Source organism: Taudactylus pleione, unplaced genomic scaffold, assembly GCF_031769625.1.
Source record: "Taudactylus pleione unplaced genomic scaffold, aTauple2 ptg001562l, whole genome shotgun sequence".
Classification (NCBI taxonomy): Eukaryota; Metazoa; Chordata; class Amphibia; order Anura; family Myobatrachidae; genus Taudactylus; species Taudactylus pleione.
The window spans coordinates 68,254-93,601 of record NW_028285959.1 but is presented as its reverse complement, the minus strand read 5'-3'; the positions used below and the strand labels follow the sequence as shown (position 1 = coordinate 93,601).

The window sequence follows — 25,348 nt, the reverse complement described above, 5'->3', positions numbered from 1 at the left end:
GCAGGGTGCGCTGTTTATTGCACACATATCCAGCTTTTGGAATTAAATGTGAGCATTTGCATTTGTCCTGGTTAAATCATACGCCTGACTATAATCCTACAAAATCCCTGACTTTGGGCAAGTGCACCTAGAAGAAATGACGCTGTTTTGTAGGCAAAGAGTGGTCACACCAAATATTGATTTGATTTAGATTCATCTTCTGTACATTAACTTTGCATTTTGTTAATTGATAAAAATAAACTATTAAAACACTTCTATTTTTCAAAGCATTACTTTACAGCATTTTTTCCACACCTGCCTAAAACTTTTGCATAGTATTAGTAGAACAAGCTGTGACCCGACCCTAAAAAGGCCACCTTCAGAAACATAGGTTTACTTGGTACATCATACAACAGACTGTTTTGGAGCAGGCCAACCTCTCTCATGGTGGTCGTATAGGATTGTCAAAGGTCTCACTACATCCAAGAGATTACTAAAGTGGACAATGGGAATGATCAGTCGAAAAAGCTATAACAATTTCCTGATTCTGATACAATCACAAAACAAGTTTGGTTTGACAAGGAAGGTTTGGTGTGAACAGCTTTACCCATGTGGAATATAAGACAAAGCTTGCCAAGAGATAGCTAACAGAAAGGTAGCTTTCAAAGTAAATAATTTCAGCTCAAATAACTGAAGGCTCGAGTGAAGACTGCTGCAAAGCAGAAAGTAAAGTAAGGTCCCACTTGGCCATAAGATGGTTTGATTTCCTCCAACTTGCGTAAGTTGTATTTCCAAATGACCATCATGGTATCTTCTAACGATGTCCCCGGGTGGGTATTGAGTTCTCGCACAACAGAACACTTTGTAGTTTAGTTGAGAGGCCATCAGACTGTGCTCTTGTTTGAGGAAGTCTGCTACCTAAATGTCCACTCCCAGAATTGCCATCCTGTCCAATCTCGGATGTTACCTGCAAGGTTAAATTAACTGCTGGTTTTCCTTTGAGGACTGACTACCACTGGCATATTGTCGGATTTAATTTTTACTGTTCTACTCATCAAAAATGCCTGCACCCAAATTAGTGCATTAAGAGCAACTTACAACTCAAGAAGGAATTTTTTTTCATAGATCAAAGGCCATGGAGTCATAGGGAGGTGGTCAGTGGTGCCCTCAAAATGCATAAGCTGGCATCCGTGGTCATCACAGTTCAATCCCTTATGGAGAAAATAAGGCTCATGTTGAGGTTTTGGTCTTTGTCACCAGCAGTGATTGTCAAGTCTAAGAAGCCAGATAAATGACCCGAGATGCCAGGACAGAGTTGGCCCTTGACCATTTGAAAAAGGTCTACAGCTGTAAAGGTATTAAATGAAAGCATGCAAACTGCAGTTTTGAAGCAAGAGTCCATCGTCCATGGAAACGTCTTTAAGACAGTGTTCTTAACTGGGACCAGAACAGATATTCTTTCAGCTAGCAAGAGCAAACTTAACTAAAAAACTGCCAGCTTATGTCAAATAGGAGGACCAGACCGACGACGTGTTTCCAAAAGATAGTATCTGAAGTATAAAAGATGGGTCCCCATTGAAGTTGAGATCCCATAATGCAGGTGGTTTATCTATAGGGTTGGATCCTTGGCACTTGCCTGACCAAAACTTGTCTTCCTCTTTAGCCATCAGCGGCGAAACCCCAGTCTCTCAGAGCAGACTTAGTTTTAAAGAAAAAAAAAAAAAAAAAAACTGTGCCCTATTCCATTGGCACAAAATTAAGAGTTATGGCAAAACTTACCTTTAACTTTCTTTGAGGTCGTAGGGTACACAGACGTTACCAGCTCCCAGGATGCACTGAGTTCTCCTCCATATATACCCGGCCCCTGGATATGTCCTCTGTGCCAGAGAATCCAAGGGTGCACCAAAATGCACCATCTTCTGTACACGAGGACTTCTTCCAAATTATGATCCAGCCGTGACTGTGTAGACAGGCAATTGTCAGTCTGAGATGATGCTGCACCACCTCTGGAGTTTGTGCCAATATTAGGAGATCGTCCAGGTATGGCAGTATTCTGACTACCTGGTGCCTGAGGCAGGCTGTCATTACTGCCATTATTTTGGTAAACACCCGAGGGCTGTTGCCAAACCAAAAGGCAGCGCCTGAAATTGAAAAATGTTCCTACAAAACCGTAAACTGTAGAAATCATTGGTGGGACGGTGTAATTGGCACATGCAGATATGCATCTTGAATGTCCAAGGACACCATAAAATCCTGTGGTTCAATTGCCAACACAATTGACCGAAGGGTTTCCATACGGAACCTGGGTAACCAGATAAATGCAGATACTTTTTAAATTCAGAATAGGCCAGTGAGGTCAATTGGGTTTTGGATCAAAAATAGTTTGAAATAATCTGGGTTCCAGTGAATCAACTAGGAAAGGGTTATTACCCCTAACTTCAGCAGGGAATGAATGGCCTGCTGGAGGGCCAAGGCCTTTGCAGACTCCTCTGAAGGAGGTTTGCAGAAGAATCTCTGAGGGGGACTTCTCCAGAAGGTAAAGGTGTACCCCTGAGAGAGAGACCACCTACCTAACCCAGGTGTCTGTTGAGATGCCAGGTGTCCGAAACCTGAAGACGACGGCCCCCTAGCCTGGAATTCCCCAGGGAGGAGGCCCGCCCCATCAGGCTGCGGGTTTAGTGTCGGACCTGGAAGTCAGAAGTCTGTTTGGCCAAGGTTTCTTAGATTGCGGTCTCTTACGAGAACTGGTTCTAGAGGAAGACTGACCCCTTGCTTTTCCTTGTGGCCGAAAGGATTGAAAGGATGACTGCCTAGGTCTAGGAGTAGCTGTTGAAGGCAGACCGCCGCCTTGGAGGCTGCTACCGTAGCTACAATGTTACCCAATTCTGTGCCAAACAGAATGCCTCCTGCAAACGGAAGGGATTCCAGTGCCTTCTTGGACCCTGCATCTGCTTTCCAGTCACTTAACCATAGGGCTCTGCGAGCCACAACTGAGGCAGCTGAAGCCTTAGAGGATAGAAGACCGGAGTCCAATGCCGTCTCTCCTAGATAGGAGGCATCCTCCTTAATATAGGAGAGATAATGGTCATCTGTTATCGGGAAGCCTCTGGAAGTGTATTTTCCAGTGCCTTTGTCCATTCCACAATGGCCTTAGAGACCCAGGCCGAAGCCATGGCAGGGCGGGGCGGGTAACAGCTCCTGACAGAGAAAAGTTCAGGCAGGCTTGAAGTCTCCTATCTGTGGTATCCTTAAGGGAGGATGCAGATGGTATGGGCAATGTGGCTCTCCTTACCAGATGTGCCACATGTGCGTCTACCGTTGGTGGAACTTTGCACACTTTTCTGCTGGGAGGGGGTATAAGGCTGTAAACTTCTTTGTAACATGGAATCGTCTATCTGGAGAACTCCATGGTTTTCCCATAATCTCAGAGAGGTGCTCAAATTTGGGAAATTCAGCTTTTACCACTTTCTAGCATTTAAACACTTGAGCCCCTCTTAGTTCAGGTCCCGCATTATCTATGTTTAGCACAGTTTTGACCGCCCTAATCAAGGAGGGGGTCATCCGCTGTTGGAAAATGGTCCTCCTCGCCTGAAAGACTCTTGAGAGAAGTCCTGTTCCTCACACTCATCAGAAGATGCACAAAAGTTTACAGGCTGGATGGAGTGATAGGAAGAAGGCGACTGCCTTCTGGTTTTAGGATGTACCGACCTAGCTGCTTGCAGCGCTTGCTGAAATGCAGCAGGGGACGAAGTCACACTCTGACCTGAGTGGGCATAAACGTCCATCCAAGATGGATGCATAGGGTGCATAAACATAGTAGGTTGTAGCCGCATTCTAGGATGTAGGGGCCAGTTCAGGAGCAGATTAACAGTATACAACCCGTGCCATATTCTGGGAAAAGGAAGCCCAAGGGGGTTCCTGCCCAGGAGCTGGTATATTTGACTGATAACTCCTTATAACAGTGACCACATAATCCATTCTGCATGAAATCCTGAGGGGATAACCCTGCTTTACAGGTCATGCATGACACCAGAACAGGGGCTTCAGGTCACCTGCTTTTCAGTTTCTTCAGACATATCTTTAATGCTATGCAAAGTAATACACGACAATGTTTCACACCCACAATCCACAGACCTGTAGCAGAGGGCTTATGAGGAGAAACAGGAGTGATCGCTATAACCGACAGTCATTTTAGAAATAAAAAGGCAGTATAACAGCAGATTTCACCAGTCACATGCAATGCAAATCTGTTAGAATAAAAAAAAAAATTATAATATATATATATATATATATATATATATATATATATATACATATATATACATACATATATATATACACACACATATACACACACACACACACACATACATAATACACACACACACACTATAAGCTTTTAGACAACTACGAACAGCACCAGACCAAGTAGGATATGGAGCTCTGTATAACCTGGCCATCTAAGGAGAGGCATACAGGGTGACTGACCAAATCTCCTGAGATTGCAGCCACCGAGAGCACCTAAGAGTGGTCTCTGGCCGTCTCATAGACAGGGAAGCTGGGCGGGGCAACCTAGACGCTGGAAACCTCACATCTGGGTCGGGGGAGGGGCCGCCGGGGAGAGCGTACCTCCCATCTGCTGTATGGATCGACCGGGCACACTGACATATCATGGCCGCCGCCGTTATCAACCCCGGCTGTCAGGATCCCTCATGTCCCGGTGGTCTAGTGGGTGAGGCAGTTCACCTGGCTCCTTACTACAGCATCTCCCGGCAGGTCTCCAACACCTGAGGCCACAGACTGCCGTGTGGTTTCCAGTCATCAGCGGTCGCGGGGAACCACCTTACCTGCATCACTGATGTTTCCGGTTGCAGTCCTGGGATCAGAGTCACCCAGCTGACCCCCATCGAAATCGCCAGTACCAGTTCCCGCACTGGTGTTTCGGTTCCGGCGGGGGTAGACTGAGCAGCAGCATGGAAGTCCATCCGGATGCCTAGTGCTGCTTACTCATAATAAAAAAAAGAAAGAAAGAAAACAAAACAAAAACACAAAAAACACACACTTGCTTGGGACTGCCGAGGCAGTTCCCTGTTCAGTACGGTGCATTCCTGCGCACCAAACAAAAAATAAATGCCTGGAGTCAGGGGTGGGGTATATATGGAGGAAGACTCAGTGCATCCTGGGAGCTAAAACTTTTAACTGTTTGGTGCCTGGATCACTCCAACCACATACCCCAAGGTAACTTCTGTGGACCCTGTGGACCCCGAAGAAGAAATTAAAAACTGAATTACTTTCAGGGGAGGGGATTAAATGGGGGAGGAGACAGACAAACAAGTCTGTAGTGTATTTGTTCACTGCCCAGCACCATCATGGTCTGTACACCAAAGTAAAACCGTGTACCCCTATATGGCTGAAAGAGATAACAGAAAGTATATATTTTTTTATGGAATTGTTCCCATTCACTTTCAGGCTCAAGGCAGTTACACATAAGCGTAACTATGGTAGCAGATTTTCCTTATACCACCATAGGGTCAAATAAATCAGCTAGAGACGTTCCGTGGTTAATTGAATCGGCTCATAAAATTTTAAAATGAGGTGCAACCCACTTCGTATGCATTAATTCACACTACCAGAACAGTAAATCACATTGGTAAAAAGTGCAGAGTACACATTAAGAACAATCTAAAACATGTGTCAACTACAGTTTTCATGCAATGTTATCCATTTTAGGACAAAAATATTTTAATCTATTATTCTGCCTAATGTACATGAAAAAAATAAAAAAACATTGGGAATGATTACTTACTGCTTAGATCTACAGACATCCCATCTCCCCTTGAGTCCTGAGAGCTGCTGCTGTTCCAATAAGTTTGCTCCATGGCTTTACTTGTATGAGAAAAATCACTTCTAGAACTTGGACTTTTAATAGGTACAGATGTCTAGACAAAATATAAAATGTAATACATTTAGACAATCTTGATAACCATTTATGAAAACATAGAAAAAAAAACTACTAAAAACACAACCATATATACACAATAACTATAGGTAGTTGTATGTATGCATGCACAAGCACAGACATACACAAAAAAAAAAATGAGGGATAGAGATATATATATATATATATATATATATATATATATATATATATATATATACACACACACACACACACACACACACACACACACACAGCCTTGCAAAAATATTTTCACCCCCCTTTGCATTTTTCATGTTTGTTGCCTCACAACCTGGAATTAAAATGGATTGTGTGAAGGTGTGCATCATTTCATTCACAGAACATGCCTACAACTTTGAAGTTGTGTTTTTTTTTCTATTGTGAATCAAACAGCATTTAGGACAATATAACAGAAAACTTCAGCGTGCATAACTATTCACCCCCCTAAAGTCAGTACTTTGTCGAGCCACCTTTTGCAGCAATTTCAGCTGCAAGTTGCTTTGGATAACTCTCAATGAGCTTGCCACATCTTGCCCCTGGGATTTTTGCCCATTCCTCAAGGCAAAACTGCTCCAGCTCCTTCATGTTGGATGGTTTCCCCTTGTGAACAGCAAATCTTCAAGTCTGACCACAGATTCTCAATTGGATTGAGATCTGGGCTTTGACTAGGCCATTCCAACACATTTAAATGTTTCCCCTTAAACAGAGTGTTGCTTTAGCAGTATGCTTCGGGTCATTGTCCTGCTGGAAGGTGAACCTCTGTCCCAGTCTCAACTCACAGGCAGACTGAAAGAGGTTTTGCTCAAGAATATCCCTGTATTTAGCACCATCCATCTTTCCCTTCGACTTAACTCAGTTTCCCAGTTCCTGCTGCTGAAAAAACATCCACGCAGCACGATGCTGCCACCACCATGTTTCACTGTGGGGACTGTGTTCTTGGGTGATGGGATGTGTTGGGTTTGCGCCAGACAGAGCTTTCCTTGGTGGCCGAAAAGTAAATTTTTAGTCTCCTCTGACCAGAGCACCTTCCTCCATACATTTGGGGAGTCGCCCACATGCCTTTTTGGCAAACTCAAATTGTGTCTTCTTATTTTTAACACTAAGTAATGGCTTTTTTCTGGCCACTCTTCCATAAAGCCCGACTCTATGGAGTGTACGGCTTATTGTGGTCACATGCAGATACACCAGTCTCTGCTGTGGAACTCTGCAGCTCCTTCAGGGTTACCTTTGGTCTCTGTGCTGCTTCTCTGATTAATGCCCTCCTTGCCCAGTCTGAGTTTTGGTGGGCTTCACTCTTGCAAGGTTTGATGTGGTAAAATGTTCCGGGGGATCATCAAAGATTTGGATATTTTTTTTATAACCCAACCCAGAATTGTACCTTTTCAACAACTTTGTCCCTAAATTGTTTGGAGAGCTCCTTGGTCTTCATGGTGTGATGCCTCTTGGTTAGTGGTGTTGCGGCATCTGGGGCCTTTCAGAAAAGCTGTGTTTATACTGACAGATCATGTGACACTTAGATTTCACACAGGTGGACTTCATTTCACTAATTATGTGACTTCTGAAGGTAATTGGTTGCACCAGAACTTTTGAGGGGCTTCATAGCAAAGGGGGTGATTACATATGCACATGCCAATTTTCAGAATTTTGTTTATAAAGTATATTATTTTTCTCATTTCACACCACAAAATTAGACTATTTTGTGCAGATCCATCACATAAGATTCAGATAAAAATAAAATAAAATTGTGTAATGTAACAAACAAGGTAAAAAGCCAAGGGGGGGGGGGGGGGGTGAGAGAGATAGAGAATATATATATATATATATATATATACATACATACACACACATAATATATACATATACACACACACATATATATACACATACATATATACATACACACACACACTACATATTAAGCTGACTGAGGAAGCTGCCGAATCTAGGAGGTGTGGAGAAACGAGTTTTGAGTGGTGCCGGCTAATATTGATCCACGCTAACCATCTATGTGCTCCACGGAGACATACGTCTCTAATCTCCGGAGGCGAGCGATCTAGCCCAGAGTGCTATTGCGGGGTCACCACCAGGCTGCCAGGTGACAAACAGAGGATCTCTGTCTGCTGAACACACGCTCAGAGGGAACGGGTGAAGCACTATCCCTGGATACGAGCGATACAGTAACAGACTCTGGCAGTAGGCAGATCACCCGGTGGATCATCTACACTTGCGGGTTCATCACCCCGGTAAAGGAATATACTTATTTTCCTTTTTTCTTTTTACCACATGGCCATGGGGGACATTTGTTAAAAACTGCAATTGCAGGAGCTGCGAGAAATATTGTCTCAGGCAAATCTACAATTAAACAGTTTAATAAATCTAACTACAGGACTGTTTAATATCTCTTCGTAATGTTGCTATCATTTGAAATTCACATAATTACCATGTTCATTGTAAACACCATAAAAATCAATAAGTTGCTTTAAGCTGACTACAGGTGAAGCAGTCCAATTATCCAAAACGGAGAACAAGTGTTATTAGAAAGTTCTGCACTAGATTGGAACTGCAGGAATCCAAAACGGTCTTAACGTATTTTAGATTGAAAAGGAATCTTCATTGTGTTACAAAGTATCTTTGCAATTGCTGTCTATACTTGATACAATTTTATTGGTGATAATCTTGAAAAGAAACTATTGTCTTTTTTGTAACGAGAGACTCAACTAACTACAAATATCTGTACCTGCTTAATATTCCTCACAGGGGAGGTTTATTTTATCATTGTTTTTTATCGTTGATTTTTTTTACAAGTTTTATTTATATCTCTACGTGTGGTATATATGTGTGTTGGAAATGCTTAAGCAAATTGTATTAAAATATTGCTGGCCGGCAATTGCTATATGTGTATGTAATTATTTACACTGGAGATTTTATACTAATATCTGTTAATAAATACCAATTGCTGATTTCAGCGCTCTCTTTGTCCATTTTTAACGCTTTATTGACGACATTTTTGTCATCTGGCATGGCGATAAGGATTCTTTTCTTAGGATGGTTGAGAATCAACGGCTAGAGAAGCCCAATACGTTCTACGACATCTGTTGATCAGAACCAGATAATTTCTTAGACGTTCTGGTCTTCAAGAAAAATAATCGGTTGGCACACACCCTGTTTCGCAAACCAACAAACTTTTGATACCAATGAGCCACTACCCTGATGCCCTTAAAAACAAATTACCAACTTCCCAGCTCCTACGTGTTTAAGGAACATCTTGGAATGTTATCTGGCTGAGCTAAATTAGAGGAAACCAGGCAAAGGTTCCACGTTGTTGACAATTGCCTCACCAGGGCAAGAAAAATCTTTGAAGGTGATGACGTGACGACTGGTGGAACGAAAAAGAATGATCGGAAGATCCTAGGTGTCAAATGTGACACCAGATTATGAGCAGTGCAACGCTCGGTTAGGAGACACTGGCCACTTGTGGGCACCGATTGCAATATGGGGAGTGTGGGGACGACTCCACCCCTATTGAGCATCCATTGTGGTCCCAATATTAAGGATCTACTGTATAGAACCAACATGGAATCAACTACCAACGGGGCTAAATTGGCTAACTACAAATAAAGGGTGCTTTCGCTGTTTGGGGTGCACAACCTGCAGAGAAGTTCTAGTGGGGAAATAGTTTCCACATCCTCACAATGGACAGCACATCCACATACAACATTGATTGACCTGCCAACTGGATCATATATATTTGCTACAATGCCCATGTGGCTTGCTGTATGTGGGTAAAACCACCAGAACCTTCTGTGAAGGAATGGCACGACATCGGTCTGATATCAGACTAGCCTACGAGAAAGGGAACACCGACAAACCAGTGGCGATACATTTTTTACTTAAGAAACATCAAGTATCATTCCTAAAATATATGATGATCGACCGGGTGCCACCACTCAAAAGGGATGGTGACAGTGGATTGATCCTTTTAAGGAAAGAGGCCAGGTGGATACATAGACTCGACACAATATCACCAAAGGGACTCAATGAAGAATCATTTTAACATCAATTGATGTTTAACCAAGTGATAGGTCGTGCTACAATTTGGTCTACAGACAGGTGTCTATTTGAGTTTTTTCAGATCTTTTGATTTTTTTTGGTATAGTATGTTTTGTTGATGTTGATTATTAGCTTGACCAATGAATAGATGTAATAATTTTCTGACTATTTGTTATTTCTCTATATTTTAACTTTTTTTTAATATATTATTGTTTTGACATTGTTTTCTGTATCTGCACAATGTTGATGAGCCTCTCTCTAACCCTAGATAACACTATTGCTAATTTCTGTAGTTCTTTATATTTTATATATGATCTATACCTTTAACATATACATAGTGCTGCCTGGAACTGTTCTTAGTATGCGTTTTCCATCATAGGGAACGTTACCCCCTATCTTCGGGAGCCGTGAGGTGAAATACCTAATTCTGGTGCGTGGAACGCATTTTGCGAGGACTTCTGGTTGCGGTGGAACGCAAACCGGAAGTGCCGCTATTATAACCGCGATGTGGCTTTTCAACGCTGATTCAGAGTGTTTTTTACAGTTTATGGATGGCATTTAGGTCTGGCCTGCTTGGGGATGTTCCTGCAGGATAGATAAGTAAACAGGCTATGCTTTACTTGTGGCAATATTGTAGATTTGACTCGTTTGTTCCATTATTCCATTGTTCGGGGGTGTGGTCACTAATTAACATGGGGGTATAAGAGGAAGGCTCAGTACACAGTGCAGCATGGGCCTGTCTTGGTGGTTTGGGAAGTCGGTCCTGAGGAAGGCCACATTTGTTGGCTGAAACGTCGACTTGTGATTATGCAGTAAGGAATAAAATAAATCTTTTACACTGATGGAAAGTCCCTGGTGAGTGCACCTTATATACTATCTTGGACATATATATACACACACACACACACACACACACACGTATATATTTTGTTCACTAGGTCCGACAGCAGGCAGGGCGCCGGACCTAGAACTAGGGCACTTCTGCGCGTGCCCGGATAGGGGGCGTGGCCAAAGAAAAGGGGGCATGTCTTTATGACGTGTCCCCTTTTCGTAACTCCTGGGGGTGTGCCCGGCAGCCCCCCAAGTGCTGTGGTCACAGTGAATGGATGCCGGGCACATGCACCTGGCATCCATTCACCAGCGGTGAACACTGTGCCGCCGTTTTGACCACCCACAGGACATTATGACCCATGGGTGGAGACAGAACCCGCAGGCTTTCTCAGCGGGTGCCGCGCTCTAGGGCAGGGCACAGCGCCCCGCTAAAACAGCCTAGCGTGAAGGATAGATATATATCTACATATCTCTATCTGCACAGACATATAAAGAATGCTTTAAAAAACGAAATTTAATTTACAGGCATTTAAGACTATTGGGCTGTGGATCACACAGGCATATGTGCCAGTGGACAATAGACCAACAACTTCTTAAGGTCCTCCAGTCATGTATATATATGTAGTGTTGACTGCAGCTTCATGATCGGGCATGGTGCCCATCATTTAAGAGGGCACATCTGCTCTTCCAAAAGGGGGCGTGGTCTCACAACAAGCCTCCTTTTTATCACTCTAGGGCACAGGTTCTCAAACTCTGTCCAAAGGACCCCACACAGTGCATGTTTTCCATGTCTCTGCACAGACTCAAAAGTGAAATAACACTGCACAACAATGAAAATGTTTCCGATGTGAAAATAGTTACTTTTAATTCATTTCAGCATGCAAAGAATGAATATGACATTTAAAACTCAGTTAGCTCTGAGTTCCGAGATATAGCCCATTTACCTAGTGAAGTGGGTAGAATGGAGAAAATCTTACCAGCAATCTATGTTCTGCGCAGAGGGGGCGGGGCCTAATGACCCAATTAAATGAATCAGTTATTTGTCCCCTCCCCTATGCAAATATATGCGATTCACGGGATTACCCCCACAAGATAACTGTGGTGCACTGAGTGACAATCATTGTGAGCGATTCCACCAAGACATTTCAGCAATGGAACAAAGATATCAGGGTAGGTGAATCACTACTGTTGGACAGTGACAACAGAAGCCCCAGAAGAGGTGTACAAGCGACAAGCAAAGAGAAAGCACCCCCACATGAATAGGCCACTATATTAGATAGTACTTTTTGGATGCTGTTTTTTTGTTTCGTTTGGTGTTCTTATTTGTGATTGAATTAAAACTGTTAATTATTTTCTAACAACAAAATATCAGATTTTAAACATAGCTTTTCACTATGACTATTACTAATGTACATACAGTATAGTGCAAGTAGTGTAGCTCAAAAAATAGAGCTAGTAAAAACACTCTGAAATCATTTAAGTTTTTATTGACCTCAAATTAGTAATGTATGACTAATTTTAGAAAGGAAAAATTAAAAGTATTAATTTGTTGTACAGTGTAATTATAACCACCTGTGGATCTTTTAAAATGTGTCAGTGAGTAGTGAATACACCAGTGCACCTGCTGGGTGACCTGGAAAATGCGACCTGTGTGGGGCCCTGAGGACAGAGTTTGAGAATCACTGCTCTAGGGCAGTGGCTCCCAAACGCAGTCCTCAAGGCACCCTAACAGTCCAGGTTTTAAGGATATCCATGGATGAGCACAGATGGTTAAACCAAATTGACTGAGGCACTAATTAAGTCGCCTGTGCCCAAGCATAGTTATCTTTAGGGTGCCTTGAGGACAGGGTTTGGGAACCTCTGCTCTAGGGGGTATGCCAAGCATCTTGGTCCAACATTCCCCTCCCTACGAGAAGAGACAGCGAGAGGCGGGGGGCAGCGGGCCCACTGAAGTCAGGCTTTGTTCAGCAGGACATATTTTAAAAATCGGGCAGAGTGGGTTTTAAATAAGAAATATGTACTACACTAGTGCAGAACAGAATTCCTCCTGCTCCACCAACCTCATGGCAGTGAGGTGGTGCTCTGTGCCAGTCCAAAATCACTGCATAAATTCTCACCCTAGAATTGCTTGAGGGCAGAAATCACCTGCAGCAGGGGGACTATTGCCACTGGCGGTGGGGCTATTGCACTCGTGTTTATAGGCATTTTTATTTTTGTAACAATAAAATATTTAAATACATTTTTAGAGAGATTAGAGATAGATCACAAGTTAAGTGGTTAAATAGCTAGGGCTTCAACTTTAGCAGACCGACCAAGCCGACTGTTTGAACTACATTAAAGAAGTCTACAAATGTTAAATAATCCACAAGCATCACACCCACCTGTTCCTCTTTGTCGGTTGTCTCCTCATTCAGTTTGGCTTTCTTTTCTCTCTGAACATAGACATCGTCCTCTGTGTCACGGTTCCTTTTTTGAACATTAGTTGTCTCTTCGGGTCCAACAGCACATTGTTTTAGGTTTTTGTGCAGAGCCTCTTTCTTACACAACTCCTCCCAAGCACCTTCTGGCACATCATATTGAAATAAACTATTTATTTCTTGCTCATCTGGACAAACAGGAATAATTTCCTCTTCTATACACTGGCCGTCATCATTAGTAGCTAAAGCCTTGAGAAGTGTCATTGATGTACGGCCAGCTTGTGTCTTAGAAACAGAAGAAGAAATTGGCTCTTGCATGCTACTTGTGCTGGAATGCCTTTTGGTGGGTAACCTAGGCTGAAATATCTTGACAGACAGCCTATTCGGTAAACATGTTCCTTTTAGAACGGTTGAATCTTTCTTTTCAATAGGATTATCTTTCTTTTCCTGAGTGGGCACCTTGCAGGAAAGCACTGAATTCAATGAATCCTGTTCAGGTATCTCATTTGTATTTAGACAATAGGAAGTCTGTGATGCAGTGGGCAGCTGTTCAAGAAGACATGAAACAGGAGAAGTATGATGGTTTGAAGTATTTGCGTTTTGGGTCAAACTCTTGATTTTTAATTGTATATCAGCAATGCTTCTACGGCTCTTGTTCTCTTTGACACGACAAAAGCCATCAGTAACACTTACATTTTTATTTGATAGGTCAGGGACATTTTCAAGGAGGTTAAAATCTTTCAAATTTAAATTATTCTCTAAATTACATTGAATCAATGCGTTATTTGTCAAATCTGATTTACCATCGGAAAGTTCAGCAGTAATAGGTACGGGAAGATTTTCAGGTTCTACCTGGCTATTGGTGGAATGTTCATCTGCGACCAAAGAAAACTGTTCTTCTTGATTTGGCATTGGGATTGCATTGCTCAGTTTCAAAATGTCATCGCTAATCTCATAGTCCCTTTCAGGAAAATGGAAAGACACTCTTTTTGAGGTTCGTTTAACTTTTTTAGACACCATATTGTCTTGAAATGGATCTTTTTGAGGGACTGAAGATCCGATTTGTAGGCTGGAGACATGATCAGCTACAGCTAGCTCATGAGGAAGACAACAGGAGTCAGAATACAGTGACCTGGTATCAATTTGTTTACTGTCACAGGCAATCTTGACGTCCACTGTAGGATTTTCTGTACATATATCTAAGGGTTGGCTTTTACATTTGAAAGCTGCCTCAATCAACCCAGATTCATCCACAATTGCTAATTTATCATTAGAAACTTTATTTTCTACTGCAAATTCTTTATTGGTAGTGGAAGTCCCTAAATTCGAAATTGTCTTCCTCATGGCATCATTTCTAAACAAGCTGTTCTTGGCATCCTCACATTTTTGACCAATGAAAACTGTATTACTTTTAGTGATATCCATCTCCTCCTCTGAAGTCACACAAGTGCTATTTATACCAGAAAAAACAGGATTATCCTCCAACACTCCTTCAATTGGCATAGTATGGACTTGTGTGAGCTCCATATTTCCCAAATCCTCTAAAAACATTACAGTTTTTGATAATAAAGATGTGGACCTTGACATACTTTTTCTGCCAGCTTGCTCTAACCTTTCCATAGGATCTTCAATTAAGTTTTCACACTTCCCATGACTTTCCATATCGAAGGCTGAGGTTTTTACAACGTTAATCTTTTCATTCTCTCCATTTATTGTACATATGCCAGGTATTGTACCTTGGGAATTAGACTCTTCCATCATTCTAACTTCTACCATAACAGTGTGGACTTTTGTGATTTCCATACTTTCCTGTTCATTTGGGAATAGTGTTTTATCATTGGGGTGATGCTGGGAGTCATTCTCTTCTGCTGTAAAAAAATCTTTTCCTTGAAACTTAAAGGTGTTCTGTGAAGCCAAAGACCAGCCCAACCTTTTATGGCTAAAGCCATCAGCAACAGACAGAGATTGTGGTTCTTTAGATTGGGCGTTTTCAATTCTTTCTCCGCGAGACATATTTAAATTTATAGACTCACAAACAAAGTTAGCTGTATCAGAGGTACTATTGCGGTCAAAAGTAGATACAGTTTCATACACAGGACGGTTAATATGTACTTCCTGCAAGTTTTTGCTTTCAATTCCACCAGTATGATGCTTTCTTCTTTCCATGTCCCCTTGGTTAGATACACTTTTACTAAATGAAGCCTTACATACTAATCTCTCTTCCTCAGCGATTGCGAACTCAAAGTTTGTTTTGGTCTCTTCCATATTACAAACTACATGTATGGTTTCATCAAGAGTATCAAAAGAATTCTGATAAGCACTTTTTCCTTGAGGGCAAGTGTCTAAAACAGGAACAACTCTATTTTGCAACTTATCTGATAGGTGTTCAATAAATACAGTGTTTGACCTTGTAATGTCCATATTAACATCTTTGGAAAACAGGCTATTAACAGAATTGTTGCAGCACTTAACTGGATCATCTCGACCAATAACATCTGTGTGACTTTTTGTTAGCTCCATAGCATCCTCCAACTCTGTAAGGACATTTTCACTTGTCGATATAGGATTAATTTGTAAACTGTTTCGCAATCTGTCCTTCCTGCTTTCAATGTCAATAGTGTGTGATTTAGTCATATCCATATTCTGTTCACATGGTAAAGTCTTATCTTGAGCAACCATAAACATTCCTGCTGTCTTCTCTAGGTCTTGTGGCTCTCTCTCTCGGGATAACAGACCACCATTTGTATTTGCCAACTCCATTTCCCCAACTTTATTGGCAATATTATTACCAAAGACTGTAGTCTCCTTGAAGGATTGCCCACCTTTAGATGTAACGGGGAGCTGAAGCTCTCCCCAAGGCATTTCATTTTCTGGTTTGTTATCAATAAAAACTGTATTAGATTTTGTAATATCCATATCCATTTGCTCCAAATCCGTAGGATTAGTGCAACTCTTGAATGGAACAGGCAGATTACGTACTTTACTCTCACTAAGTGAAGTTGTATGGGTTTTGAGAATTCCCTCATCACATATAAGCAAATTATTCACAGCTGCCGAATGAATGGAAATGTTGTTTTGAACTAGGCTTTTTAAATCCGTATTGTGTATACTCTCCGCATCACAGTATACCTGGTTTTCAATAGCAACTGTATGTGCTTGAGTTGCATCAAATTCAGGAATTAGATATGGCATACTAGTCTTACTGGATTGTTCCAAAAAATTTCCAACAATGGCAATGGTGTGAGATTTGGTGATCTCCAGATCATCCTGGTCACAGGTAAACAAAACAGTCCTTTCAGTGGAGGTAAGAGGTGGGTTCTCAGCTGAAGTGCAAGATAACATATGAGATTTTGTTTGGTTTGTGACACCTTTTTCTATGAAGGCAAGTTTTGTAATATCCATAAAAGCTTTGTTCTGATCAAGGTCAGATGCTGACTTTGCAGTGGACAGACAGAAAGGAGTAGCAGGCTTACCCGAGAGATGTTCCTGCTTAGAACTCTCCACTCCGCTAAAATCATGTGCTCTGCCTTCAGGGTTTACTGCACCAGGATTATTACTGTAATTTACACAAAAGTTTGGTCCTCCCTTCTCAGCATAAAAAACAGCAACAGTGACATCATTTGTGGGTATTTCACATGCTGCTGGAACTTTGGTAGCAGAAGAATAGGTAGAGATTTGGTTTCTCATATGATCCACTGTTAAACCATCTATAGCTACTGTATGACTAGTGGTAATGTCCATTTCCTGATCCGGAAAAACTGTAGTTTGCTCCATACAGACTTGGCTCTTTTCCCCTGCATTTACACTACTCAACAAAACCACATTTTTGGTAAGTTCCATTTCATTCTCATCACTAAAAATGGTCTTTTCATTGGGGAAGACCTGGTCATCACATGTAGGATGAGGTTGCCATAACACTCCATCTATGCGAGTTGTATGACTACATGTTAAGTCCATGTCATCCTTCATCAACACTGTTTGATCATTAGAAAAAGTTGTGTAACATTTACTAGTGTTGCCAGATAATTTTAAGTAATGTAAGCTTTGCTTCTCAGTGTCCCTGCTAGCACAGGTACTGCCTGGATTATTATTTGGGAAGTCTCTGTTGAACATTGGAGTGAAATTAGTAATGTTGGTTGTGTGGCATTTTGTTAGCTCCAGACCATTCTCTTGCTCTCTGAATACGTGTGTGACATCTCCTGTATTCTTCAGAGAATGAAAAAATGGAGGCACACTCTTCTTGTTCGATATATTTTCTTTAGGTACATAAGGAAAAATGTTCTCCTTGTTATCGTCGGTCCAGATATTTGTGTTTGATGTAACAGTTTTTGCTTTGTCATTTGCCAAGGTCGCCAAGAAGTCATCAAACTTCATTTTTGTTGGACAGGAGGAATCAGTCAGCAGCTGGAAACTTGCATTCTTTTGACCACTCATTGAAAATGGTAAATTTATGTTACTAGTTGATTCCTCAGTTTTTTGAGATTTTAAACTCGACAAAAATAAAACAGTATCTATTTTCTTTGGTTTTGCCTCAACGAGCCGATCAATGGCAACAGTGTTGCTTGCACTCATATCCATATTATCAGAGAAGAAAATCATCCTGTCTGTAGTGCAGTCTGTGGCAATCCACTACGCAACAAGAAAACGTCAAAATTAGAAAACTAGTTCAAAAGAAAAAAAATTAAAGTGCATAGTACAGTATAAAACCAAAATGTAACAACATTGAACACAAAGGGATAGATCAGTCACACAAACTGTCCAGTAACACTGCCATACCTGCCAACACTCATTGGAAACCAGTGATACATTAGTCAAGTGGTTCCCAAACCTTCTTAAATCACGGCGCCGTAGAGTATCAGAATTTTTTTTTTTTTTTAACAACATCTCTAGGCTAAGAGTTTGAAAAATTCAGAAACAATTACAAATAAAGTTAATTGTGCTTACCTGTCACCCTTATGTGGTGGTGGACAGGGTTGGGTTTTTTGTTTGTCCATACATTTTAGGATTGGCAATGATGGGCCCTGGTTTTGCCTATCACATGGACCATATATAATTTGATCTGGTCATTAACCACCAACCCGTGGCGTAAGTGCCCCACGGCACAATGTTTGGAACCACTGCATTAGCCCAAATGATATGCTCAAACCCCACTGCAGGTACAGCACTTTCAGACACTGAAAATAATGACTGCCTGGTGAAAACAGACTGTTGGCAGAATAGCTCAATTACAAAGAACATTGCTACCATTTTCCCACTTTCCAATTTGAACAATAGCTAAAAATTAGAGTTATGGTAAGAACTTACCTTTGTTAACTGTTTCTTCAAAATCCATAGGTTCCACAGGGAGACCTTGGGGTGTAGGTGATGGAACTGAATCCGGGCACCACGCAGTTAAATAGTGTTCACTCTAACTCCGACGGCAGGCAGGGCGCCGGAGCTAGAGGACACCTTTGAGCGAGCGTGCCCCCCGAAAAGGGGGCATGGTCATAGAAAAGGGAGCATGTCTATAAGACACATCCCCTTTTCGTCACTCTTCAGGGCGTTCACGGCACTTACGGACACGCCGGGGAGCACCCAAACGCTGCAGACAGGGAGAATAGATGCTGGGCGCATGTGCCCGGCGTCTATTCTCCGGCGCTGACCGGGACACCGCACATTTCTCCACTCGCGGGACACCGACCCGCGGGTGAAGAAGGCACCCGCAGGCTGTGAGGGCAGGGTGCTGCGCCCCGCTAAAACAGCCTAGCGGGAATGCTAGTTAAAGCTTTCAGCTGCCAGGATGCACTGTGTCCACTCTCTCTAAACCCCGTCCCCGAGCAAGAGGCACCTCAGTTCGTAACAAGCCATAGGTCGGAGGAGGATAAGAGAAAAGGAAGACTGGTACACAAGAATAACAGTCTCACACAGAAGGAGATGGAAAACCGGTGACCAGCAACATAGCCCATATGAAGCCAGGTGGGTCAGGACGGGTGCCCTGTGAACCCTATGGACTTCGAAGAAAGTTAACAAAGGTAAGTTCTTACCAGCACTCATTTTCTTCTTCAGAGTCCATAGGCACCACAGGTAGAGCTTGGAGATGTCCCAAAGCAGTCCTTGTAAGGGTGGGGATGCTCCTGCGCTGGGAGGAGAATCTGGTGTCCAAAGGAAGCATCCTGAGGAGGCGAAGGTATCAAAGGCATAGAACCTTAGAAAGGTCTGGACAAAAGAAAACGTGGCCACCTTACACAACTGAACATCCGAGGTGCTACGGCGAGGTGCCCACGAGTGACCCACAGACGAAGTAGAATGAGCATTAACAGAAGTTGGAACATGCAAGTCCGCCTGTGAGTAGGCTTCTGAAAAAGCCATACGAAGCCATCTAGCCAATGTTTGTTTATTGGCTGGCCATCCCTTCATGCAAATATCAGGTGAAATATCCAGAAGAGGGAGCCACATGAGAACGCTCCCAATTCCAACACTCTCCTGTCAGATGCAAATGCCATAAGAAAGAGAGCCTAAGTTATAAACCATGGAAGGGCCATAAAACTAGTGGTACAAATGGAGGCCCCAGGAGGACACGAAGAACCACTGCCAAATCTCAAGGAGCCCCTAGGGGATAAAGGGAGGTAGAATCCAGAAAACACCCTGAAGGAGGGTCTGGATACCCGGGAGTAGAGCAATTCTACATCTGAACCAGTGCAGAGACCCGCACTTTCAGGGAGGAGAGGCAGACGGCTATGCACAATCCAGCTGGAAGAAATTCCATGACCTTCTGGAAATTCTAAACACCCGAGGATCGCAGCTACAGGTACAATACCATAAGAATTAAGTATGCCACAAAAACCGGCTAACACGCTCTAAACATCCCGATGATGACAGAGCTTGAGAATCCCTAGGACCACATAAGTGACAGTCAAAGTCAAACAATCCAGGTCCAGGGAAAAAGGACACAGACAACAGGTCTGGACATTGAGGCAGCAGGAACAGAGTATCGATGGAGAGACTCCGAAAATCTAAATACCAGTGTCAATCTTGAGACACCAGTAGGAGAGTACCTCTGTCTCAATTGAACTTCCAAAGAACTCGAGGAAGAAGGGAGACTGGAGAAAACAGGTACACAAATTGGAAGGTCCACTTCAGACACCGAGAGGTTGCTCCGGTATCTCTAGTTCTGGACACTTAACACCAACAGCATGTGATAGAGGCAGGAGGCCATGAGGACCTCCTCTGGGAGGCCCATCTGCTTACTAGGAGTTGAAACCACTCATGGTGAGAAGACCAGTCTCCGGAATGCACGTCGTGACTGCTGAGGAAGCCCGCTTTCCAATGGAGAACTCCTGGAAAGAACACCGCAGAGCTGGCTTAGAGGTGACCCTTGGTCCATGTCAGAATGTGACACTTCTGTCATTGCTGCTCAACTTCTAGTGTCTCCTAGATGTAAGCCACTGGTGTGACATTGTCGGACTGAACCTTTACAGACTTACTGTGAATTATGCATTAGGCCAGAGTGATGGCCCGAAGACAGCTCAAAGTTCCAAAATGTTGATTGGCAGGGTAGACTCGACCGATGTCCAACAATCCTTAAAAGGAGTGCTGACCGGTCACTGTGCCCCAGCCCCGAAGACTGGCGTCCGTTGTAAGGAGTACCCAGTCCAGGATCCAAAAAGGTACGACCCTTGGTTAGATGAGATGGCCATAGCCACCAAGATAGAGACAGATGCACCTCCGGAGAGAACCTAATCGTCTGAACATTGATCCGATTGAGAAACCCGTTCCACCTGGAGAGGATCAATCTTTGCAAAAGCCTGGAATGGAACTGGGCATATACCACCATTCCTAAAGTAGACACCATGGTTACCAGAACCCGCATTACTGAGTGTAAGGACACTTGTCGACAGTGGAGACATCTGCGCACTCGTAGTGAAAGAATGGAGATCTTGTCAGACATCAGAAGGACTCCGATTCTGAGAATCCAGCAGGTCTCTTAGAGGAAACTCAACCTGTGAGGGATTCAGGAAGGACCTTTTTCCCCGTTTATTAACCCTTTGTGCTTGTGAAGGAAAGCAATGGTTAACTGAAAATATCTTTTAAATACCCTGGTGATCCTGCTAAGAGCAGGAGGCCGTCCAAATACAGGAGCAGTCGAATATCCTGTGCAGGTGGGTTGTCATGAAAACCCTAAATCTGGAAAACCCCAGTGGGGCTGTGGACAGTCCGCAGGGCAGAACCTGAAAATTGGAAGTGTTGTTGTGGCACAGCAAACTTGAGATAACGCTGATGAGAGGGCTCTATAGGTACCCATAGGTACACATCCTGAATATCCAGTGACACCATAAAGTCCCCATTTTCCATAGCTCAGATGATGGAGCGTAGGGGTTCCCTCCCGAACCAAGGCAACTTTAGTAATTGGTTCAGGGCTTTGAAATTGAGGATAGGCCAATAAGGACCATACGGCCTCTGAACCAGAAAGACAGTCGAATGGTAACCTGTCTCTCGCTGAGATATCGGGGCTGGCATAACTACCCCTGCTTACAGCAAGGGCTGTATAGCATTCTGTATTTGTAAGGCCTTGTTCAGGTCTGCAGAAGGGCCTGCGTAGCAAAACAGGTGGAGGCGCCATCTGAGCAAGGAGAGGGCGTACCCATGAGAGGCCCCATCCCTTACCCAAGCATCCGTGGTGGAGTAACACCGGCACTGGGTGAACTGAAAGTCGGCATCTCACTCTAGGATCCCCCAGATGAAGCCCCGTCCCATCAGGCTAAAGGTTTATACTCAGGTTTAGAAGCAGAACATCTGGAGGTCCAAGTCAGCTTGGTTCCGGGTATGGCGGCCCTTGTGGAGGCAGATAGCCTAGGAAAAGACTGGTCTTTAGGCTTTCCCTGAGGACAAAAATACTTAACAGAATTAGTCCGAGGTCTAGTAGTGGAAGTAGTTGAAGGTGTAAATTTGCCAGTTGTGATACTGCAAACGTTGCTACAATCTTTTCAAGGTCAGGACCAAACAAGATCTCCCCAATAAAGGGTAATCCATTTTAAGGCCCATCTTTGAGTCCACCTCTGCCTTCCATGAGCGCAGCCATAGGGTATGGCGGCGGATACAGCCACAGCCGAAACCCTAAAGGTTAGGAGAATGGCAACCAATGTTGTTACTCCAACATATGAAACTATTTTGAATGAGCAGCAAAAGGCATCTGATCCCGAGAAGTATGTGAGGGAAAAAGGTCTACAAATACATCAATCGCATTGGTCACCCCTGTGATAGCCATGGTTGGACGGGCAACATTCCCTGAGAGAGAGTATATTGATTTCAGGCAAAGCTATGTATCCATAGAATCTGTCAGAGCAGGCATGGGAGGCATAGTAGTGCTCTTAATCAGACGATTAACATAAGAAACCACCCCAGGAGGTGATTCTAACACTTTTAATTACGCTCAGGGAATGGGCAACATGAGGCCCAACGCTTTTGTGATACATCTTATCTGGCGATTGCCAGACCCCCGCCATGTGATCCACCCGCTGGTCAGAGAGGGAGGAAAACAGCCAAAGACACTAATGTTTAAACTGAAGGTGATACGATTTAGGTGCAGGTTTGACATACTCTACAGCTAGGATGGACCTGACCACCAGCACCCAAGCAGGGATAATGATTTAAGCTGCCCCTCGTGTGAGAGGAATAGAAGTCCGATACATTATCCGGATCACCCTTGGCTGACGAACTGTGTTAGACAGCCGTACAGACTGAGGAGACACCACAGGGCGTATATTAAGCCTTCTTGTGTTTCTTAGAAAACGACATCCACCCAGGGTGGTCCCTGTGGTAATCCCTGCAAGGGAAATGACAGACCGTTGTGGTACCTGAGGGAATTGCATGTACTGTGAAAAACCCTGCTATGGAGCGACAGTCTGTGTCACAGGGGTAAAGTGCAAGAACTTCGAGATACCCTGAGAGGGAAGGGTAGCATGTTAAGGTAAACCCAAGCGGATTACAACTATGGGGGCCGCCAGACGATGCGCAATGGAGGCCAGGGTCTTGAGGAACACAACGCCCAAGGGGGTCCTTTAAGGGGCCCGGCTCCTGATGGCACCTAATACATAACCCTTCCTGAGTCAAATCCTCCGTACTCACACCTGCAGCACATGACTTGCAGGATAGCAAAAAATGGGTGCAGTATCGTGCTCCATTTCCTGGTCAGACATATGACTAAATCATCGTGGAAATATCAAGCAGCACTATACTGGTCCTGACTGACGCTAACATTCTTGAAGTCCCTGGTGGCCTAGTGGAGACGCGATGTATGGGGGGGGGCCCGCCGCCACTGCCTGCGCCTCCAGTCTGTCCCCGGAGGTATCGGACTGCATAAATGCGCGGATCCGATGTCCGGGTCCTAAGATATCCCCAAATCAGTACTGGAGTCGCAGCAATGGTGGGGTGACGGAGCGGCAAGCAGACGTCCCACGGGCAGTCTGTTGCTGCGCGGTTTAGTTGTAAAGATAAAATAAAGAAAATCATATAAAGAAATAAGCTTTAGGGGCTGCCTAAACAGCCTTCCCTGCGAAATGATGACTCGGCTCTGGCAAGGCACCAACGAAACGGAGGTACCTCTGGGGCGGGGTATAGGGAAAGTGGACCCAGTGCATCCTGGGAGCTGAAAGATTCAACTGCGTGGTGCCCATCACCTACACCCCAAGGTCTCCCTGTTGAGCTTATGGACCCTGAAGAAGAAAGCATTCATTGATGTTTACACTGTATAAAACATGTTATTAGTTTTTTAATTGAAATAACTTGGACTGGGTTAAGTGATTGAGAAAAATGGAAAAAAGTGAGCTAGATCAAGGGCCGGATTCAATTACGTACGATAAGTGCCGTTTCCGCAGTAAATTATTGTACCCACAATAATCGAATAGTAAGAAACAGGCCAATAAGTTCTCACCATCTCAGACCAGGTGAAAAAAAATAAAAATACAAAATCCCTATTTTTGCCTAAAAATGTGGGGATTTCTTTCAGAACCCTTTGGACACCCCATCCTAATGATAAAATGACCCTAAAAGTTTTTCGTAAGTTGCGTAATTTGGCAAAAAAAAATTTGGGTGAAAAAAAAAAAAAAAAAGGCAGAAAATGGGTTTAACGTATTGGGCCTGGTATTTCGGGGGCGGGCTAAATGGATGCGTCAAGTGTTTATAACATTGCACGTGGTAGCAGCATCTTAAAAGTACAATTTTATGATCCGAAAATATACTTGCATCCATTGTAGCGTTACATGGAACAGTAATTTTCTGGGGAAAAAAAAAATCTCAATATAATTTTTTAATATATGCAAATTACCACCAACCGACGCAATTTAAGTACCCAAAATTATTTTATTAAGGCCAATAATACACTTCTAACTTAATTTCCGATGTAATTAATTTTTTGGGGTACAGACGCAATTTCCTGCATGTCCTGACTTCGCCTTTTTTTTTTCATCGCAGTTACCGTTTTAGCTTGTTTTTTTACGAAAACGGGAGCGCGCATTCGAACATCGTCCGATTTCGGCAACAAAATCTGCCGATTTTATTGCCACCGATAGAATCGCCCAATTTCGTGGCTAATTATATCCGGCCCAAAGTCAGAAAGCATTGAAATATACAAGTACACTAATAGTACAGTGTAAACAGTTTAAAAACATAGGGGGGGAATTAAATTCAATGTGACGTAGAATAGCCGCGGGTGGGAGCTCCGGCATAAATTCAATAATTTGCGCTGTTTGGGCGGCTAAAGGATTTATTCTCGCACCCCACTGAGGATGCGAGGAGAAATCAGACAAAAGTGCCGGGAGCGCAGCTGTTTGCCGGCTTAGAGCGTCGCTAACAGCTACGTGCCCAGCACTTTAGTTGGAGAATGCAGGTTACCGCGCCTTAATACCTAGGTTAAGTCGCGAGAACCGGCATTATCTGACTTACCAGCTTCCCGACAAGGCTCGCAGCTATTAGTCATCGCGCTGAATTGAATTCCCCCCCATAGTATTTTGTGGCAGTAGAATATTATAACTGCACAGGTAAGAATATAAAATCTCTCATACCTCTACTTGGTGCACTGGAACTTGAACAGGTCTATGAAGCAATGTGTTTATTCCTAAAATCAGTGAGAAAATGT

General features: G+C 43.2%; 1 protein-coding gene across 1 annotated transcript in view; it reads right to left on the bottom strand.

Annotated features, from left to right (window-relative positions):
* LOC148442374 (outer kinetochore KNL1 complex subunit KNL1-like) overlaps window positions 1-25,348 on the bottom strand; it is a 138,433-nt gene that overhangs the window by 51,457 nt on the left and 61,628 nt on the right. The window contains exons 13-15 of the mRNA XM_088464012.1: window positions 25,275-25,327; window positions 13,201-17,865; window positions 5,786-5,918 (exon numbers count right to left, since the gene is read on the bottom strand). Coding sequence (XP_088320138.1) covers window positions 5,786-5,918; window positions 13,201-17,865; window positions 25,275-25,327 — 4,851 coding nt within the window. The remainder of the gene's footprint in view (window positions 1-5,785; window positions 5,919-13,200; window positions 17,866-25,274; window positions 25,328-25,348) is intronic.